This window comes from Cherax quadricarinatus, unplaced genomic scaffold (assembly GCF_038502225.1).
Source record: "Cherax quadricarinatus isolate ZL_2023a unplaced genomic scaffold, ASM3850222v1 Contig26, whole genome shotgun sequence".
Lineage (NCBI taxonomy): Eukaryota > Metazoa > Arthropoda > Malacostraca > Decapoda > Parastacidae > Cherax > Cherax quadricarinatus.
The window spans coordinates 343074-363153 of NW_027195052.1; the positions used below are offsets into that span (position 1 = coordinate 343074).

General features: G+C 37.9%; 1 protein-coding gene across 10 annotated transcripts in view; it reads right to left on the reverse strand.

The window, feature by feature from the left end:
* Positions 1-207: 207 nt before the first annotated feature.
* Positions 208-20080, reverse strand: part of LOC128692924 (neutral amino acid transporter 9) — a 52542-nt gene continuing 32669 nt past the window's right edge. For 9 of the 10 annotated variants that reach the window (XM_053782267.2, XM_053782259.2, XM_053782257.2 and 6 more), the window contains 5 exons: positions 17837-17949; positions 10790-10888; positions 8870-8974; positions 5973-6214; positions 208-5433 (listed from right to left, as the gene is read on the reverse strand). In XM_053782267.2, coding sequence (XP_053638242.1) covers positions 5265-5433; positions 5973-6214; positions 8870-8974; positions 10790-10888; positions 17837-17949 — 728 coding nt within the window. In that variant the 3' untranslated portion in view covers positions 208-5264. The remainder of the gene's footprint in view (positions 5434-5972; positions 6215-8869; positions 8975-10789; positions 10889-17836; positions 17950-20080) is intronic. The other variant, XM_053782264.2, reaches the window with a different exon arrangement.

Sequence of the window (20080 nt, forward strand, 5' to 3'; positions counted from 1 at the left end):
TCACAATGCAAGACTGTTACTGTAAATGATCAAAACAAACTGTGGAAATACTAATCTATAATTTCAGAAATCAGAAGTTATTATTTCACATTTCTAGTTTAAACATTTTCACCATCAATAATATTACACTGTTCAAATGTATAATATAAACAGCATACACATGGGGAGGTGGTCCTAACTTACAAATGATGCATTTTGCTCCTGGTGTTTTAACAGATGAACAAGTTACCTCTGACTCTGAATAATACAGACAAAATAATACAAAGGATAGTTTTTTTTTTTTTTTTTTTTTTTCAACAAGTCGGTCGTCTCCCACCGTCTCTCAAATGTTTGTAACTGCAGATTAGCATTCGTAACTGTGGATAATCATAACTTGTTCATAGGTTTAGGCCACTCTGTATCATGTACATTACATAATAACCAATAAAAGATACTGTATATACAAAAGACATGTAATACTGAGTGAGCAGACCTGTTGGGGGGGAAAAAGGATTAATATCAACATAGTATACATGAGGTGAAAAGCCATTTACATGATAAATATGTATACTGTATTCGTATGATGTAAGTATGCATAAAAGTTCATTTCTTTATGATACAGTAATCAACAAAAATGAAGGCGTGTTCATTTGTTTGAAAGAATAAATACATTTACATCAATATGTAGGAATGAATTCATGCACAAAACATTCATTAATAAGAATAAATACATGTTCAGTACATTTATATGTGCAAACGTTAAACATTTATCATATGTAAAAATGTGCACTGTGCAGTATATAAACAGGAATGTGTTTATATATAAATACAGACATTCATAATTCTATCTTTGATACCGTGAGTACAAAGCTACATGCAGACTCTTCTCTGGATAATTAAATGCCTTCCAGAGGCTTTAGAAGGAGCTGAAAAACCTACATTTCAAGTCTACATGCTGGTCTGTCTACAGAGTGAAGTAATCTCACTTGCTTACACTGGTCAATAAGATTTTAAGGGAAGAATGAGAGCTACCCTTTAGTATGAACAAATAGTGAGAAAGATGTGAAGAATCATGGAGAACAGATAGGAGAAGTAAGAGTAAGAAATAAATGAAAACATATTTTAAAATTAGATGACTTGGAAAAGGTTTACAGTTACAAAGCTATTTTTTGGAAATTAATGGTTCCAGCAAAGACTGCATCTGTAAAACAGCTGCTCTGCTTTGAAACAAATTAAAATCACTAACAATTATCAGTGTCAAAAAATATTTCAAAGCACTGTCTTTTTATCAACTTAATAGGAATTATTGCAAAATCTTTAGAGCAAGCCAGAATTTTACAGCAAAATTATGGATCATTTGCTTGAGAGTCAAGAGGAATTCCACTGAACTATTAATCAATAAAAACAAATATTAATATTCGTACCTCAGTATTACAACCCAGGCACAATAAAGCCTGTTATTCTGGGTGTAAAGGGAAGCAAGGAGCAGAACAAACACAGTTGAATGACTTTGAAATATATTTTCCTTCACCAAGAGCAACAGCAAGTATTTACACTTATGTACACTATATACAGTAGGAAATGTATGTGTACAACAGTGTTAGTCAAAGGCAAAGACACAGCCTGGAGACAGAATGGACAACGGTGTTCAACCAGCTCTAGAATGGAAATGACAAGGGTGGATAGGTGAGTGGTGACCATGACACCTCCACAATTGCCAGACCCACCTTCTCATTGGCTGAATCTAGATATTAATCCGATGATGGGGTCCCGATCGTCCGATCCTTAGCATTTGGTTCACTGGTTGGGAAAGTAGCCTTTTAATGAGGGTGTGTACATGCTCTGAATAAAGGTTACGTACTCTTTGCATGCCAAACCCCCACCCCGAGAGGGCTCAGGAATAGGCTCCCACCTCCAATAGGTAGAAAGTGCCACCATGGCAATGTATAATGGGACCGCCTTTCTTCTCAACAATCCAACTCTTAGGTAGAGCTCAACCTTTATTCAGAGCATGTACACACCCTCATTAAAAGGCTACCTCCCTAACCAGCGAACCAGATGCTAAGGATCGGATGATCAGGGCCCCATCATCGGATCAGTATCTAGATTTAGCCAATGAAAAGGCGAGTCTAGCAATTGTGGAGGTGTCGTGGTCACCACTCACCTGTCCACCCTTGTCATTTCCATTCTAGAGCTGGTTGAGCACGGTTGTCCATTCTGTCTCCAGGCTGTGTCTTTGCCTTTGACTAACCGTGTTTACACATACATTTCCTACTGTATATAGTGTACATAAGTGCAAATACTTGCTATCACTCTTGGTGAAGGAAAATATATTTCAAAGTCATTCAGCTGTGTTTGTTCTGCTTCTTGCTCCCCTTTATACCCAGGATAACAGGCCTTATTGTGTCTGGGTTGTAATACTCAGCTTTTTCAAAAGATCTAAATTTCATTTGCTTGCCTTAGCAATTTTTTCATAACACACTACTGCCATATAGTGCCTCCTGTAGATAGTAAACATACTGCAATGCTAACAGACGATGAATGTGATATGAGGTGGCAAGTGTTCCCTTCGTGGGGTTTGCCATGGTACTGGTGAAGCATTCCTGATCCACAGAATTATGCCTGATTACCTTCCATACTCGTAGCGCAGTACAATTCACATGGGTTAGCTTCTTCACGAATGCAAATAATACACGCCGCCCTTCTAAAGCAAGCTCTGATTTCTAATGTAGTACTATTTTGAGAGAAAAAAATTCTATATATGTTATTTAGGTTAAACCATACCACGGGTGGAGTTTGAACCCGCGATCAGTCTCAAAACTCCAGACCGTGGTATGGTTTGTTTGCAATCGTGTCATTATGATTTCGTGAGTCGAGTTATCTAGGTTAGATTAAATTGTAGTGAAAAGGTTTTGAAGCGCAAATAAAATGGATATGAATAAGACAAATGTGCAACACTTGGATATCCTTTTTGTATACCATCAACAACACGACACTACATGTCTGACACAGCAAGACCATGGTGCAGGTGAAGTCTTTGGCAATTCTTCTAGACAAAAAAAAAAAAAAAAAAGATACAAATGTTGCACGTTTATCTTAATCAACTTACCAGTATTGGATTTAAGTTTTTGAGCTCCTTCACAAATATTACCAAACTTATGCTTCAACAAATCATCAAATTCTATAGATTATTCGAACCTGTCGCATTATTTTTCACACTTCCCTCCTGCATTTCTTTCCATCAACCCCAGTTCTACATTGTACATCCTTTTCACCAGCTTGTCTTGCTCATACCTTCTACATAACCAAACCATCTCAATAACCTATTTTCCACTCTGAATTACTGTATACCATAACCTGTCTTTAATTCCTTCATTTCTTTTAATATAATTCTCTTTCTACACAGTCATCTCAAAAATTATACTGCACCTTATCTCTAATATTCTTACTACAAATTTAAAAACTAAGCTTTCTTTCCAGAAATTCCTCATAACTCCTTCAACTATCTTCCATTTTGTAACTTATCTTAATTTCCAGAGACCAATCTACTGATATATCCATCCCCAAGTATTGATGGCCTTCTTGCACACTGCTTCCCATCCTGACCTATCATTCTCTATACTTCTATGAAATATCATTCACCTTGTTTTTCTGTGTTCACTTCCAAATTTTATCATTTGTATACCATTTCCAATGCCTCATCAATTATATATCATCAGTTATTTCATAAAATAACTATATACAGTATACAAGGGTCACCTCGGTACTTGAACAGCTCCATACTCGAACAACTCGGTATTTGAACACTCTGTTGGGTAAAAAAAATTGCTTGGTAGTCAACAGTTTGCTCGGCACTCAACCAAACAAACACGACCTGCCAGAACTTTGTTATAAAGTATTTCGTGTTTCTTCACATTTTTTGGCAGTTTTTTATATTATTTGTATAAATAAGTCACCATGGGGCCTACGAAGATTAGTGATAACAGCCAACCAAAAAGAAAATTGGTTGGTAAAAATTCGTTCAGTACTCGAACAGATCAGCACTCGAACAGCCTTCTGGAACAAATTAAGTTCGAGTACTGAGGTTCCACTGCATGTAATGTACTAATGTATATTTTCACATAGATACTAATATTTCAGAAATTTGGATTTCAAAAAGTTCTATTTGTGCTATGCCAGAGTCCTGAGCTACTCAGGGTACATATTCTTCAAAATTATTTTACAATGACAATAAAAACTAAACTTTCGTTTTCACACTGCTGATACTTGTGTTATTATTGTCCCATAATGTATAATACATTATACACAGTATATTTTGCCAACAGCCAACAGAAAGAACATTCTTAATTTATATCTTCTTTGGTAAAGTGTTCTTCATGTCTCACCTGTGATAATTGTTGTGCATGTCCTCTGCCTCATTTATATGTCTGATCATCCTCTTCATTCCTAATACAAAGCTTAAATGCTAGTTTACCTAAATATATAACAAAATACATTAACACAGTACGTAATAGTCTATGACAAGAAATACCTGAATAATCTGAGTTTCATGAGTGTTATTTGTTGCCCTATACCTCAGTACCACTGTAAGATTTCCCTTGGCCTTTCTTACCAGCTATAAGAATTACCTAAAAAGTAGTTACCAATATGAATACCTAGCCAATAGCCAAGTATAAAATTAATAAATATAACTATTGAATGAATGATGGTGAATGTGTTTTCTTTCTTGGGGTCACCTTGGTAGGAGTTGGCAAATATGGTTAAAGAAAAGTAACAATATACCTTAGGTTTTTCCTATATGTAAGCCATACAGCTAAAATGTAGTGAAATCTGCTCAAAATAAACAGATACAATGGAATACTAAAAACAGCAAGTTCAATATCCTTCATATTAGAATATAACTGAACACAGCATAAAAATACCTTTGTTCGAGAGTAGCTAATAAAATTGAACACGAGTCTAAGATAATGTTTTCTGCATGCTGTAATCATTGAAAAGAAAGCCAATGATATTCTGTACTTTTTATAACAAAAAATGTATAAATTTAAAAAAAAAATGTGTTATAAGCTATGGCTGACACCCCTCTCATGTTATTGCAGGAGTCCAGAATAATAATAATAATAATTACATAATAAGAGTAATAATAATAACGGCAAGTTTTAGCAACACTGCACATGGCAGTGATGTTATCAAGGCAGATCTAAACTTACTCTTAGCTGATCTCAATTTGCTATACAAATTTTCTTTTACAACAAAATTTTATACATAATATTTATTAGCATTAGTTACTTAATAAGGAACTGACAAACAAAATTGCCAATTCCTAATAATATAATGCCACAATGAAACACTAACTGGTACCACTGAAGCTGGTCTTTTGAGTAGAGTGCGACCATGTAGGTGACACAGGGAAGAACAAAGATGTATGCTAATCCAGATATAGCACCAATCCACCTGAGGACAAAAAGAAAAATTATAAAGATACTGTACATCTCCTCAGGCTTGTGGCTCAAACAGGGACGGAGTAAGGCATGGGCTTTAGGGGCTGCAGCTGAGGGGCCTCTGCCAGCTGGAGGGCCACCAGAAATTAAGTGTTACAGCAACACAATTGTCCTCCAAGATTTGTTAAGTTACACCACAAATTAAGGAAAGATCTTAGACTTCACCTTATGAAACAGACAAAACAAATGCAATAGTAATTATGGACACGGTAGATTATAGTGGAAAAATGAACATGTTATTAGAAGACAGAGGAACTTACATGCCCCTTAATGCTGGTGAACTGCTCTTGATCCTAGAAATTAGAGCCACTCTCCCTTTCCTCCTCAGGGGGCATAATAATAATACTTATTATTGTTATACCCCCTTTCTCAAATCAAACATGCCCTCGTTCCCCAGGTGCTACATGACCCTTACATGTTTAGCACTTCTCCATAATAAAAACACAGCATGAAACTGTGCTGCTTGCACCAACATCAGCAGCACAGACTTACCGAATGATGAAACCAATGTTAGGGTAGAGGACAGCGACCATCACTGAGAGAGTTATCAAGCAGGTGTTGAGCACAATAACCCTCCACAGCTTGTATTCATAGGTGGGGCCCATGAAGTATGTGAACAGTTGGTTGCGGATGAAGAACCCAAGTAGGGGGTACACTGTGAGAATCTGGAAGAAGAGGAAGCCACGGACTACCGCCAGCACCACATCGTGCGGAGGAAAATTATCCAGGAAATTCTGTAATGAAGAACACTGATTAACTGCTAATGAATTTCTTGTAAAAATTCTAACAATACTGTACATGAATGTAGTTACAGTTTTAACCCCTTGACTGTCGCGACCCCAAATCCTGAGGTGTCTCCTTGTGTCGCAAAAATTTCAGAAAAAAATGATTTTTCTTATGAAATGATAGAGAATCTTTTCCCGATTGAATGACACCAAAAGAACGAAATTTGATGGAAAACTTATGGAGTTACACTCTCGGGAAGTTAGTGACCTCGGTGATATTTACGAATCGGCAATTTTGCCCACTTTGAGCCCTATTTTCGGCTAATTCCATTGTTCCAGTCGACCAAACTCATAGCTATTTAGAACTCCACTTGTTCTATCGATTGAGCACAAGAAACTGCCCATTTACCAATTTCAACTACCCAATAACGTGGTCAAAAATTTGCAATTTGGCCAATTTCAAGCAAATTAAAAAATATGCCAATTTCAAAATAGGGTCCAGAATGAACAATGCAGATGTTCCTGGCTCTAAAATAACATTTTCTTTGTTCATCAGTCACATCTCTGGGCCCCTCTGATATTACTCTTGCTTTCTATTTTGAATTTTTATTCAAACAAAAAATAGGAGATTTACTGTTATGCAGACTGCTGCAATATTGTAATAATTGTATAAATAATGTCAACCCATTCATCACTGCATATTAGAATGGTCAGTTGGACATTTATTGAACAATGACATCATTTGTTTACTTTTGAACATTGGCAAAAATCAAACATTTCCCCTACTTTGAGCTCCATTTCAAGGTTCTTTTCATAGTAAAATCAATCAATATCACCTCTATTTCTATAATATGCTTTCCATTCTATCAAATGAGACCAAGAAAACGAGAATACAACCATAAATACTATATGAAAATACACCACAAAGTCGGCGTTTTAATCCAAAAAACTGTTGGAGTTATTTTTTCTCATTATGCACTGCGTGCTGCAGGATTTTTTTTATATGGTGCACACTGACCACACAGACCCATTCTCTCACATGTGGGCCTACCAGCTTTCTCCTGTTTCATTTGAAGCCACTAGAATTTATGAGTATATATATGTCAAACACGGTGGTTCGTAAGACGTATATATATGACCAAAACAGTCAAAGGGTTAATTTACTTACCCAAACAATATTTTCATCATTTCCAACTTTCAAGGAAAATGAGAATCTGAGATACTGAAAATTTTTAAATTCTATTCTATGTTCATTAGCATCACATTAAACTAGTAGTACAACTAACCACTTCTATTCTGTATATGCCTGAACCAGGAACTTTCATAACAGCCTCAATGTTGGTCTGAATCAAAGAACATACTGCACGCATGCATGCAGGAAAAAAAAAAAAAATGTTCTTACCACTCAATGTAGTACACATGTATGGTGTATGTCTTTTTCTAAACATTAATTTAAAGAAAATCTGACGACCCATGCTACACACATCTGCACTCTTTCAATATAGCCTCTCCTCAATTAACGACGGAGTTCCGTTCCTAAGACCACACTGTTAAACGAATTTGTCGCTAAGTGAGGAGCATACTATAATAGCAGTGAGTTTGTGTCAACCATCTTTGATAATGTTTTAATGTCGCCTTTGCACCATTTATAACTTTCCTGGTATATTTTTATGTGTTTATACAGTAGTGTGCTGTATAATGAAATAAACAGAATAGAGGAAATCAGCTCTAATGTACATTATTTAGGTATGAATACTGGTCAGAGGGCCGGTTATAAGTCCGTGGCATCGGTAAATGAGTACATCACTAAGTGAGCAGAGGCTGTATTGTTATTCAAATACAGTGGACCCCCGGTTAACAATATTTTTTCACTCCAGAAGTATGTTCAGGTGCCAGTACTGACCGAATTTGTTCCCATAAGGAATATTGTGAAGTAGATTAGTCCATTTCAGACCCCCAAACATACACGTACAAACGCACTTACATAAATACACTTACATAACTGGTCGCATTCGGAGGTGATCGTTATGCGGGGGTCCACTGTACTACTACTAATATATTTTTGGACAATTTTTTTTTCATTAATTTTAAATCTCCAATCTTGCAATTTTATTTTTTTTTTTAACAAGGTGGCTGTCTCCCACTAAGGCAGGGTGATCCAAAAAAAAAAGAAAACACTTTTACCACCATTCACATAACCGTTGTCTTTGCAGAAGTGTACAGGTAGAACAGTTTAGATATCACTCTAAACAGCAAATATCCCAAACCCCTCTTTTAAAGTGCAGGCATTGTACTTCCCACCTTCAGGACTCAAGTCTGGTTAACTAGGCTCTCCTTCTTCCCCTTCCCACTTCTTCCATACTCCTTCCCTCCAATCTGATATCAATTTTTCTTTACCTACTTTGTTTGATATTCTTATCTATGTTCACTTTCAACTTTCTTCCTTTACACATGCTCCCCAACTCACCCACTAACCTTTGCAACTTCTCTTCAGAATCTCCCAAAAGCACAGTATCATCAGCAAAAAGTAACTGTGTCAACTCTCATTTTGTATTTGATCCCTCATAATTTAATCCCACCCCTCTCCCCAACACCCTAGCATTTACTCCTTTTACAACCCCATTTATAAATTTGATACAAATATAAAATGCATACATAACTTACATCAACAACACAATACTTTGGAAGCGGGAAAGTGGAGTAGAAAAATACACCAATGGGAATATAAGTTGCAGCGACCAAGACGTAGGCAACAGTCACATCTCGTACCTAGCAAGTAAAACAAAAATCTGCTACTAATGTCATTTGTTCCTGTTATACATGCAATTTCCAAGTTTATTTTGCAAAACTATTTAACAGTTACAATAAACATTTCCTGAAATTTAATGTGTGTACACATTGCTACTGTATTTGGCATCTTCAAGGATCCTTTGGAAATAGAGCTGGCCTGCCTTACTGATCCATCTCCCACTTTACCAGATACCAGTGTGCAAGGTAACTCAACCTCACACATTCCATTTTGTTTGATCTTAACACAAGTGTTGTGGGATTTAATGTTTTAGTTGGATTTAAAGATTATCCTTTTATTGCTCTTTTATGAATCAATAGTATACTATACTAATAATCAAGATGATCCTTAACTCTTAAACGGTCCAAACGTATATATATGTTTTTTCAACATTTGTAAGTATGTAAAAAAATGTACATCTTTTTTTTTTTTACATTTTTTACATTTTTTTTTATATTTGAAAACATGTAAAAAAAAACAGATCTACTTTTGGAGCACTATGGATTTGAACGTCGATCTATTTGGACCGTTTAAGGGTTAAACAAAGATCACACTTCAGTGTACAAGAAACCTCCTCTGTTTATAACCTAGCTTAGGTAAACACTAGACATAGAGTAGTATCAGGGAGATACTGAACTTCAATAGCAAACATCTACCTGAAACAAACAATGCATAAAGAAACAATCAGATTTTAATCACTAATAGGAACCCTTATCCATGAAAAAAAAAAACAAAGGCAAACTTATAACAATAAGCTATTTCCATTTGTTAATTACTTTTTTTTAACAAACTAGCTATATCCCACTGAGGCAGGGTGACCTAAGAATAAAAATAAAAGTTTCTCTTTTTAAATTTAGTAATATATACAGGAGAAGGGGTTACTAGCCCCTTGCTCCCAGCATTTTAGTCGCCTCTTACAACACGCATGGCTTAAGGAAGAAGAACTCTTTTCCAATTCCCCATGGAGATAATTAATTACTTATTGCAATAATTGTCAAATTTTATGTCTGATCCCCAAACTTTGACATGAACAGAGGAATTCGAGTTTCCTATGAGATACATAATCTCACAAGGATAAATATCTATAAAACATTTTTTCTTTTAACAGATTGGATAGAACTATTATCATACCTTCAATTCTTCAGATTTCATGTTTTGAAAACAGTGAACCACAATAGTAAAAGCTGACTTTTCACAATGACGTATTGTATACCATTTTAAGTAAATATAAAAAAAATGAAAGAAAAAATCTATTGAATTTTATGTATATTAATACTGTAATTCCTAGGTAGTAGGTTGGTAGACAGCAGCCGCCCAGGGAGGTACTACCGTCCTGCCAAGTGAGTGTAAAACGAAAGCCTGTAATTGTTTTACATGATGGTAGGACTGCTGGTGTCCTTTTTTCTGTCTCATGAGCATGCAAGATTTCAGGTACGTCTTGCTACTTCTACTTACACTTAGGTCACACTACACATGCATGTGCAAGCATATATATACACACCCCTCTGGGTTTTCTTCTATTTTCTTTCTAATTCTTCTTCTTGTTTATTTCCTCTTATCTCCATGGGGAAGTGGAACAGAATTCTTCCTCCGTAAGCCATGCGTGTTGTAAGAGGCGACTAAAATGCCGGGAGCAAGGGGCTAGTAACCTCTTCTCCTGTATATATTACTAAATTTGAAAGGAGAAACTTTTGTTTTTCCTTTTGGGCCACCCCGCCTCGGTGGGATACGGTCGGTGTGTTGAAAGAAAGAAAGAATACTGTAATTATAAAATAAATATGTTTTACATATCTCACATTGTTTTCTTGATGTCTGTTGCCCTGCATGATGGTTACAACACAGTTGTGGATGAAGTAAGCCAGGGACAGTGTTCCAGTCAGACACATAAAGGTTGACTGTCATGAAAAAATAAAAATAAAGTTAATAAATACAGTTGTGGTGTAACTTTCAGTCAGTTATTGCTTTGCACTATTTATGTACTTGAAAATAACTTTTCTTAAAAGTAAAGGAATAAGAAATATGAAAACACTGTTACCATAACCTTCAAGTCATAGCAAAATACACTTAATAATGCTTACAAATTACTTTAATCATCCTTACCACCTTTTTTGGCAATTTTTTATTTATTTATTATCACACTGGCCGATTCCCACCAAGGCAGGGTGGCCCGAAAAAGAAAAACTTTCACCATCATTCACTCCATCACTGTCTTGCCAGAAGGGTGCTTTACACTACAGTTTTTAAACTGCAACATTAACACCCCTCCTTCAGAGTGCAGGCACTGTACTTCCCATCTCCAGGACTCAAGTCCGGCCTGCCGGTTTCCCTGAACCCCTTCATAAATGTTACTTTGCTCACACTCCAACAGCACGTCAAGTATTAAAAACCATTTGTCTCCATTCACTCCTATCAAACACGCTCACGCATGCCTGCTGGAAGTCCAAGCCCCTCGCACACAAAACCTCCTTTACCCCCTCCCTCCAACCTTTCCTAGGTCGACCCCTACCCCGCCTTCCTTCCACTACAGACTGATACACTCTTGAAGTCACTCTGTTTCGCTCCATTCTCTCTACATGTCCGAACCACCTCAACAACCCTTCCTCAGCCCTCTGGACAACAGTTTTGGTAATCCCGCACCTCCTCCTAACTTCCAAACTACGAATTCTCTGCATTATATTCACACCACACATTGCCCTCAGACATGACATCTCCACTGCCTCCAGCCTTCTCCTCGCTGCAACATTCATCACCCATGCTTCACACCCATATAAGAGCGTTGGTAAAACTATACTCTCATACATTCCCCTCTTTGCCTCCAAGGACAAAGTTCTTTGTCTCCACAGACTCCTAAGTGCACCACTCACCCTTTTCCCCTCATCAATTCTATGATTCACCTCATCTTTCATAGACCCATCCGCTGACACGTCCACTTCCAAGTATCTGAATACATTCACCTCCTCCATACTCTCTCCCTCCAATCTGATATCCAATCTTTCATCACCTAACCTTTTTGTTATCCTCATAACCTTACTCTTTCCTGTATTCACTTTTAATTTTCTTCTTTTGCACACCCTACCAAATTCATCCACCAATCTCTGCAACTTCTCTTCAGAATCTCCCAAGAGCACAGTGTCATCAGCAAAGAGCAACTGTGACAACTCCCACTTTATGTGTGATTCTTTATCTTTTAACTCCACACCTCTTGCCAAGACCCTCGCATTTACTTCTCTTACAACCCCATCTAAAAATATATTAAACAACCACGGTGACATCACACATCCTTGTCTAAGGCCTACTTTTACTGGGAAATAATTTCCTTCTTTCCTACATACTCTAACTTGAGCCTCACTATCCTCATAAAAACTCTTCACTGCTTTCAGTAACCTACCTCCTACACCATACACCTGTAACATCTGCCACATTGCCCCCCTATCCACCCTGTCATACACCTTTTCCAAATCCATAAATGCCACAAAGACCTCTTTAGCCTTATCTAAATACTGTTCACTTATATGTTTCACTGTAAACACCTGGTCCACACACCCCCTACATTTCCTAAAGCCTCCTTGTTCATCTGCTATCCTGTTCTCCGTCTTACTCTTAATTCTTTCAATAATAACTCTACCATACACTTTACCAGGTATACTCAACAGACTTATCCTCCTATAATTTTTGCACTCTCTTTTGTCCCCTTTGCCTTTATACAAAGGAACTATGCATGCTCTCTGCCAATCCCTAGGTACCTTACCCTCTTCCATACATTTATTAAATAATTGCACCAACCACTCCAAAACTATATCCCCACCTGCTTTTAACATTTCTATCTTTATCCCATCAATCCCGGCTGCCTTACCCCCTTTCATTTTACCTACTGCCTCACGAACTTCCCCCACACTCACAACTGGCTCTTCCTCACTCCTACAAGATGTTATTCCTCCTTGCCCTATACACGAAATCACAGCTTCCCTATCTTCATCAACATTTAACAATTCCTCAAAATATTCCCTCCATCTTCCCAATACCTCTAACTCCCCATTTAATAACTCTCCTCTCCTATTTTTAACTGACAAATCTATTTGTTCTCTAGGCTTCCTTAACTTGTTAATCTCACTCCAAAACTTTTTCTTATTTTCAACAAAATTTGTTGATAACATCTCACCCACTCTCTCATTTGCTCTCTTTTTACATTGCTTTACCACTCTCTTAACCTCTCTCTTTTTCTCCATATACTCTTCCCTCCTTGCATCACTTCTACTTTGTAAGAACTTCTCATATGCTAACTTTTTCTCCCTTACTACTCTCTTTACATCATCATTCCACCAATCGCTCCTCTTCCCTCCCGCACCCACTTTCCTGTAACCACAAACTTCTGCTGAACACTCTAACACTACATTTTTAAACCTACCCCATACCTCTTCGACCCCATTTCCTATGCTCTCATTTGCCCATCTATCCTCCAATAGCTGTTTATATCTTACCCTAACTGCCTCCTCTTTTAGTTTATAAACCTTCACCTCTCTCTTCCCTGATGCTTCTATTCTCCTTGTATCCCATCTACCATTTACTCTCAGTGCAGCTACAACTAGAAAGTGATCTGATATATCTGTGGCCCCTCTATAAACATGTACATCCTGAAGCTTAAATGTGCGTGGATGTAGTGCGGATGACAAGAAACAGATGATTGCTGATGTTATGAATGAAAAGAAGTTGGATGTCCTGGCTCTAAGCGAAACAAAGCTGAAGGGGGTAGGAGAGTTTCAGTGGGGGGAAATAAATGGGATTAAATCTGGAGTATCTGAGAGAGTTAGAGCAAAGGAAGGGGTAGCAGTAATGTTAAATGATCAGTTATGGAAGGAGAAAAGAGAATATGAATGTGTAAATTCAAGAATTATGTGGATTAAAGTAAAGGTTGGATGCGAGAAGTGGGTCATAATAAGCGTGTATGCACCTGGAGAAGAGAGGAATGCAGAGGAGAGAGAGAGAGATTTTGGGAGATGTTAAGTGAATGTATAGGAGCCTTTGAACCAAGTGAGAGAGTAATTGTGGTAGGGGACCTGAATGCTAAAGTAGGAGAAACTTTTAGAGAGGGTGTGGTAGGTAAGTTTGGGGTGCCAGGTGTAAATGATAATGGGAGCCCTTTGATTGAACTTTGTATAGAAAGGGGTTTAGTTATAGGTAATACATATTTTAAGAAAAAGAGGATAAATAAGTATACACGATATGATGTAGGGTGAAATGACAGTAGTTTGTTGGATTATGTATTGGTAGATAAAAGACTGTTGAGTAGACTTCAGGATGTACATGTTTATAGAGGGGCCACAGATATATCAGATCACTTTCTAGTTGTAGCTACACTGAGAGTAAAAGGTAGATGGGATACAAGGAGAATAGAAGCATCAGGGAAGAGAGAGGTGAAGGTTTATAAACTAAAAGAGGAGGCAGTTAGGGTAAGATATAAACAGCTATTGGAGGATAGATGGGCTAATGAGAGCATAGGCAATGGGGTCGAAGAGGTATGGGGTAGGTTTAAAAATGTAGTGTTAGAGTGTTCAGCAGAAGTTTGTGGTTACAGGAAAGTGGGTGCAGGAGGGAAGAGGAGCGATTGGTGGAATGATGATGTAAAGAGAGTAGTAAGGGAGAAAAAGTTAGCATATGAGAAGTTTTTACAAAGTAGAAGTGATGCAAGGAGGGAAGAGTATATGGAGAAAAAGAGAGAGGTTAAGAGAGTGGTGAAGCAATGTAAAAAGAGAGCAAATGAGAGAGTGGGTGAGATGTTATCAACAAATTTTGTTGAAAATAAGAAAAAGTTTTGGAGTGAGATTAACAAGTTAAGAAAGCCTAGAGAACAAATGGATTTGTCAGTTAAAAATAGGAGAGGAGAGTTATTAAATGGAGAGTTAGAGGTATTGGGAAGATGGAGGGAATATTTTGAGGAATTGTTAAATGTTGATGAAGATAGGGAAGCTGTGATTTCGTGTATAGGGCAAGGAGGAATAACATCTTGTAGGAGTGAGGAAGAGCCAGTTGTGAGTGTGGGGGAAGTTCGTGAGGCAGTAGGTAAAATGAAAGGGGGTAAGGCAGCCGGGATTGATGGGATAAAGATAGAAATGTTAAAAGCAGGTGGGGATATAGTTTTGGAGTGGTTGGTGCAATTATTTAATAAATGTATGGAAGAGGGTAAGGTACCTAGGGATTGGCAGAGAGCATGCATAGTTCCTTTGTATAAAGGCAAAGGGGATAAAAGAGAGTGCAAAAATTATAGGGGGATAAGTCTGTTGAGTGTACCTGGTAAAGTGTATGGTAGAGTTATAATTGAAAGAATTAAGAGTAAGACGGAGAATAGGATAGCAGATGAACAAGGAGGCTTTAGGAAAGGTAGGGGGTGTGTGGACCAGGTGTTTACAGTGAAACATATAAGTGAACAGTATTTAGATAAGGCTAAAGAGGTCTTTGTGGCATTTATGGATTTGGAAAAGGCGTATGACAGGGTGGATAGGGGGGCAATGTGGCAGATGTTGCAAGTGTATGGTGTAGGAGGTAGGTTACTGAAAGCAGTGAAGAGTTTTTACGAGGATAGTGAGGCTCAAGTTAGAGTATGTAGGAAAGAGGGAAATTTTTTCCCAGTAAAAGTAGGCCTTAGACAAGGATGTGTGATGTCACCGTGGTTGTTTAATATATTTATAGATGGGGTTGTAAGAGAAGTAAATGCGAGGGTCTTGGCAAGAGGCGTGGAATTAAAAGATAAAGAATCACACACAAAGTGGGAGTTGTCACAGCTGCTCTTTGCTGATGACACTGTGCTCTTGGGAGATTCTGAAGAGAAGCTGCAGAGATTGGTGGATGAATTTGGTAGGGTGTGCAAAAGAAGAAAATTAAAGGTGAATACAGGAAAGAGTAAGGTTATGAGGATAACAAAAAGATTAGGTGATGAAAGATTGAATATCAGATTGGAGGGAGAGAGTATGGAGGAGGTGAACGTATTCAGATATTTGGGAGTGGACGTGTCAGCGGATGGGTCTATGAAAGATGAGGTGAATCATAGAATTGATGAGGGAAAAAGAGTGAGTGGTGCACTTAGGAGTCTGTGGAGACAAAGAACTTTGTCCTTGGAGGCAAAGAGGGGAATGTATGAGAGTATAGTTTTACCAACGCTCTTATATGGGTGTGAAGCGTGGGTGATGAATGTTGCAGCGAGGAGAAGGCTGGAGGCAGTGGAGATGTCATGTCTGAGGGCAATGTGTGGTGTGAATATAATGCAGAGAATTCGTAGTTTGGAAGTTAGGAGGAGGTGCGGGATTACCGAAACTGTTGTCCAGAGGGCTGAGGAAGGGTTGTTGAGGTGGTTCGGACATGTAGAATGGAGCGAAACAGAATGACTTCAAGAGTGTATCAGTCTGTAGTGGAAGGAAGGCGGGGTAGGGGTCGGCCTAGGAAGGGTTGGAGGGAGGGGGTAAAGGAGGTTTTGTGTGCGAGGGGCTTGGACTTCCAGCAGGCATGCGTGAGCGTGTTTGATAGGAGTGAATGGAGACAAATGGTTTTTAATACTTGACGTGCTGTTGGAGTGTGAGCAAAGTAACATTTATGAAGGGATTCAGGGAAACCGGCAGGCCGGACTTGAGTCCTGGAGATGGGAAGTACAGTGCCTGCACTCTGAAGGAGGGGTGTTAATGTTGCAGTTTAAAAACTGTAGTGTAAAGCACCCTTCTGGCAAGACAGTGATGGAATGAATGATGGTGAAAGTTTTTCTTTTTCGGGCCACCCTGCCTTGGTGGGAATCGGCCAGTGTGATAATAAAAAAAAATAAAAAAAAAATCCTGAAGTCTACTCAAGAGTCTTTTATCTACCAATACATAATCCAACAAACTACTGTCATTTCGCCCTACATCATATCTTGTATACTTATTTATCCTCTTTTTCTTAAAACATGTATTACCTATAACTAAACCCCTTTCTATACAAAGTTCAATCAAAGGGCTCCCATTTTCATTTACACCTGGCACCCCAAACTTACCTACCGCACCCTCTCTAAAAGTTTCTCCTACTTTAGCATTCAGATCCCCTACCAATGCAGCGATCAAAGGCAATTGAGGAAAAACTAATCAATTCTGTAAACTGTAGGCCTAACTATTGTACTACAAACTACTACAGTTGTACAGGTCATAGGCACAGCTGCAGTACTAGAGAACTCTGGCCTGTATAAGCAATAGAGAATATTTAAATGAAAGCTCACATTTATGAGGATAAATAGCATCATCTGTTATGTCCTCTCAAGATGGAGATTCTCAAATTTCCCCAAATTTTACACTTTCCCATCAGTAAAAGATAATGCATAATCCTAACAAAACCCAGGGTACACAAATTCACTGTATACCATTGTGATGGTGCCAGATAAATTACTGTTTGCCTCCCAATTAGCCTTCAGAATTGCTTTTAAAACTATTTTCCAGCAAAAAAAATAGTAAATAAAGATAATAGTGTCCAAAAATACACAAGGACCCTGTTTTCTACTGTCTCCAGTTCCAATACCTTCAAATAATCTCTCAAGAACTGATAAATCCACTGGTTGGCAAAAGCATCCTCAGAATAAGGCTACCCAGTTGTGTCACAAATGTGCTATTTTTCAACTCATTAGTACTGAACACCATTTCTTTTCAAATAGTTAAAAATTGTACTGACTACTTTAGCAGTGTCATCATGATAGGTTCAAAGGTTCAGTTACACACCTACATTAAAAGTAATGATTTTCTTCCACTGGAAAATGAGTGGGATTCATACAGACTCACTTTTACCTACCTAAGGTTAAATTATCATTAACAATACACACATTTCAAAATTAGTCCAACCTTAAAGAGAGGAACATAGAAGATATCAGTAGGATCAGTGACGCTGATGTTGAAGCCCCACACTGAAGCTTTAGAGATGACAAACAGGTACATCACAAGCACTGAGATTGCGCCTGTTGACCAATGTGAAAATCTTCAATCAAAATTGTTGTGAAGTACATGTGCATTAAATCATATGATACAATGTAATGTGTAATTAATACATTAGGGCACAGTACATAAAAGCATAATTAAAAATGCTTGAATATATAAATAGGAAACACTTTATACACAGTATGTACTGTAATTATATTTATAAAGAAGTATTCAAGGTGTAGGGGCCATACAATGCCTGGGGAATGGCATATAATCAGGTTTAATTCATGGAAATGTGGGTTAGGTCATATTCCTTGGATCAAGAACTGTTTAAGAGCACCAAAGCAACACCTTGAAGGGAACAGTTAAAACAAAACTCTGATACTCAACACCTTACAATAAATTGTATCAGATATATGGTCTTGCTAATCCTAATTCAAGAAAAAGGGGGTGGGAGGGTCTTCATGCTGGTGGTGCTTTAGATCCAAGGCATTGAAATAAATTACACTCCCTTTCCTTGGATCGAACCTGGTGCCCTCTCATTTCACAGACAATGTATGACTTGTACAGGTTCAGTGCTGTCCCAGATTAAAATAATCTTGCTAAGCAATCATTATTACAACCCAAAGCAAGATTCACTGATATACTGTACATTATTATAAGAGGATGCTCTCTTCATAACCTTCCTATATGAATTTACATCACATTGCATATAACAATAACACATTAAATATTGTCAACCAAGGAAGGCTGATGACTTTTCACCAACCAGCAGCTTTTTCAATCCAGTTCAGTGATTATAAACTGGAGAGAGTGAAAGATCAGGTAATCAGTCCTTCAGTCTTGAATGAAAATGGTCTGTCCCTCAGCCTCATCTTCTGCTGTCTCCAGTGTATAATAATTTTATTGAACTGAGAAAGCCTCTAGTTGATGAAACGCCTTCATGAATAAAGATACCCAGGTGTTACACATACTGTATACCTTAATCATCTACTCGGTTTTTGCATCCATTTTCTAGGATGATAAGCCATGACACAATGACTGTTTTGTTAAATTCCCTGATTTTAGGACAGAGCAGATACCTATCCTGTTCATTTCATACCAATTCTATCAGAAACTCAGTTTTTGAGAAAACCTAACAAGGATCGGTATGAGGACCAGTACTGTTTCTGGTTTATGTGAATGACAATCCAGATGGAATTGATTCAGATGCTGTATATTCCTCTTTGCTGATGATGGAAAAATAATAAGACAATGAGGACAAGGAAAGGTTCCAAAGGGAGCTGGACAAATTACAAGTGGTTGCTTGAATTCAACCCCAGTAAAAGCAAAGCCATGAAGATAGGGGAAGGAGCAAGACCACTGGAAATGGGTTATAGACAAGGGGGACAGAGGCTGCAGAAAGAGAAAGACCTAGGGTTGAGCACAGTGCCAGGTATAACGCCAGAGTCTCACATCAACCAAATAATCTCTGCAGCCACTGCTTGCCTGGCAAATCAAAGAGGATCCTTCAGGAATTTCAACAAAGAGACATTCTGGGCCCTTTATACAATATACATTAGGTTCATCTTGAAGTATACAGCACCAGTATGGAACCTGCACCTGAAAAAAAATGTTAAGAAACTGAAGAAAGAAAAGAGGCATGTAACAAGGCTTGTTTCTGAGCTAAGGGTCATGAGCTACAAGGAGTGGCTAATGCAATTGTACCTAATGACATTGGAGGACAGAAGAACCAGGGAGGACATGATAACATTATACAAAATACTCAGGGTAGACAGGGATAGGCTGTTTGAGAGGTGAGAAATGGAAACTAGGGAACACTGTTGGAAACTAGTCACAAATAAGCTACAGGGATGTTAGGATATATTTCTTCAGTCTCAGAATGGTCAGGAAGTGGAATGATCTTGGTAAGGAAGTGATGAAGGAAGGCTCCATACACAGTTTCAGGAGCAGGTACAATACAGCCCTTGAGCCAAAGAGGGAGTGAATCAGAAGTGGCAAGTTAAGAGGTAGGGCCAAGAGCTGAGAATTAACCCCTGCAACTACCAATAGGTGAATACACAGTAAGATTCCCATAATCCTGCAGTATCAGACAAAAAATCAGTTTGTCTTAATGAAGGGAAAAACTGTAATCTCCATGAGGAAACAAGGCATCAGTGGGAATAAAAA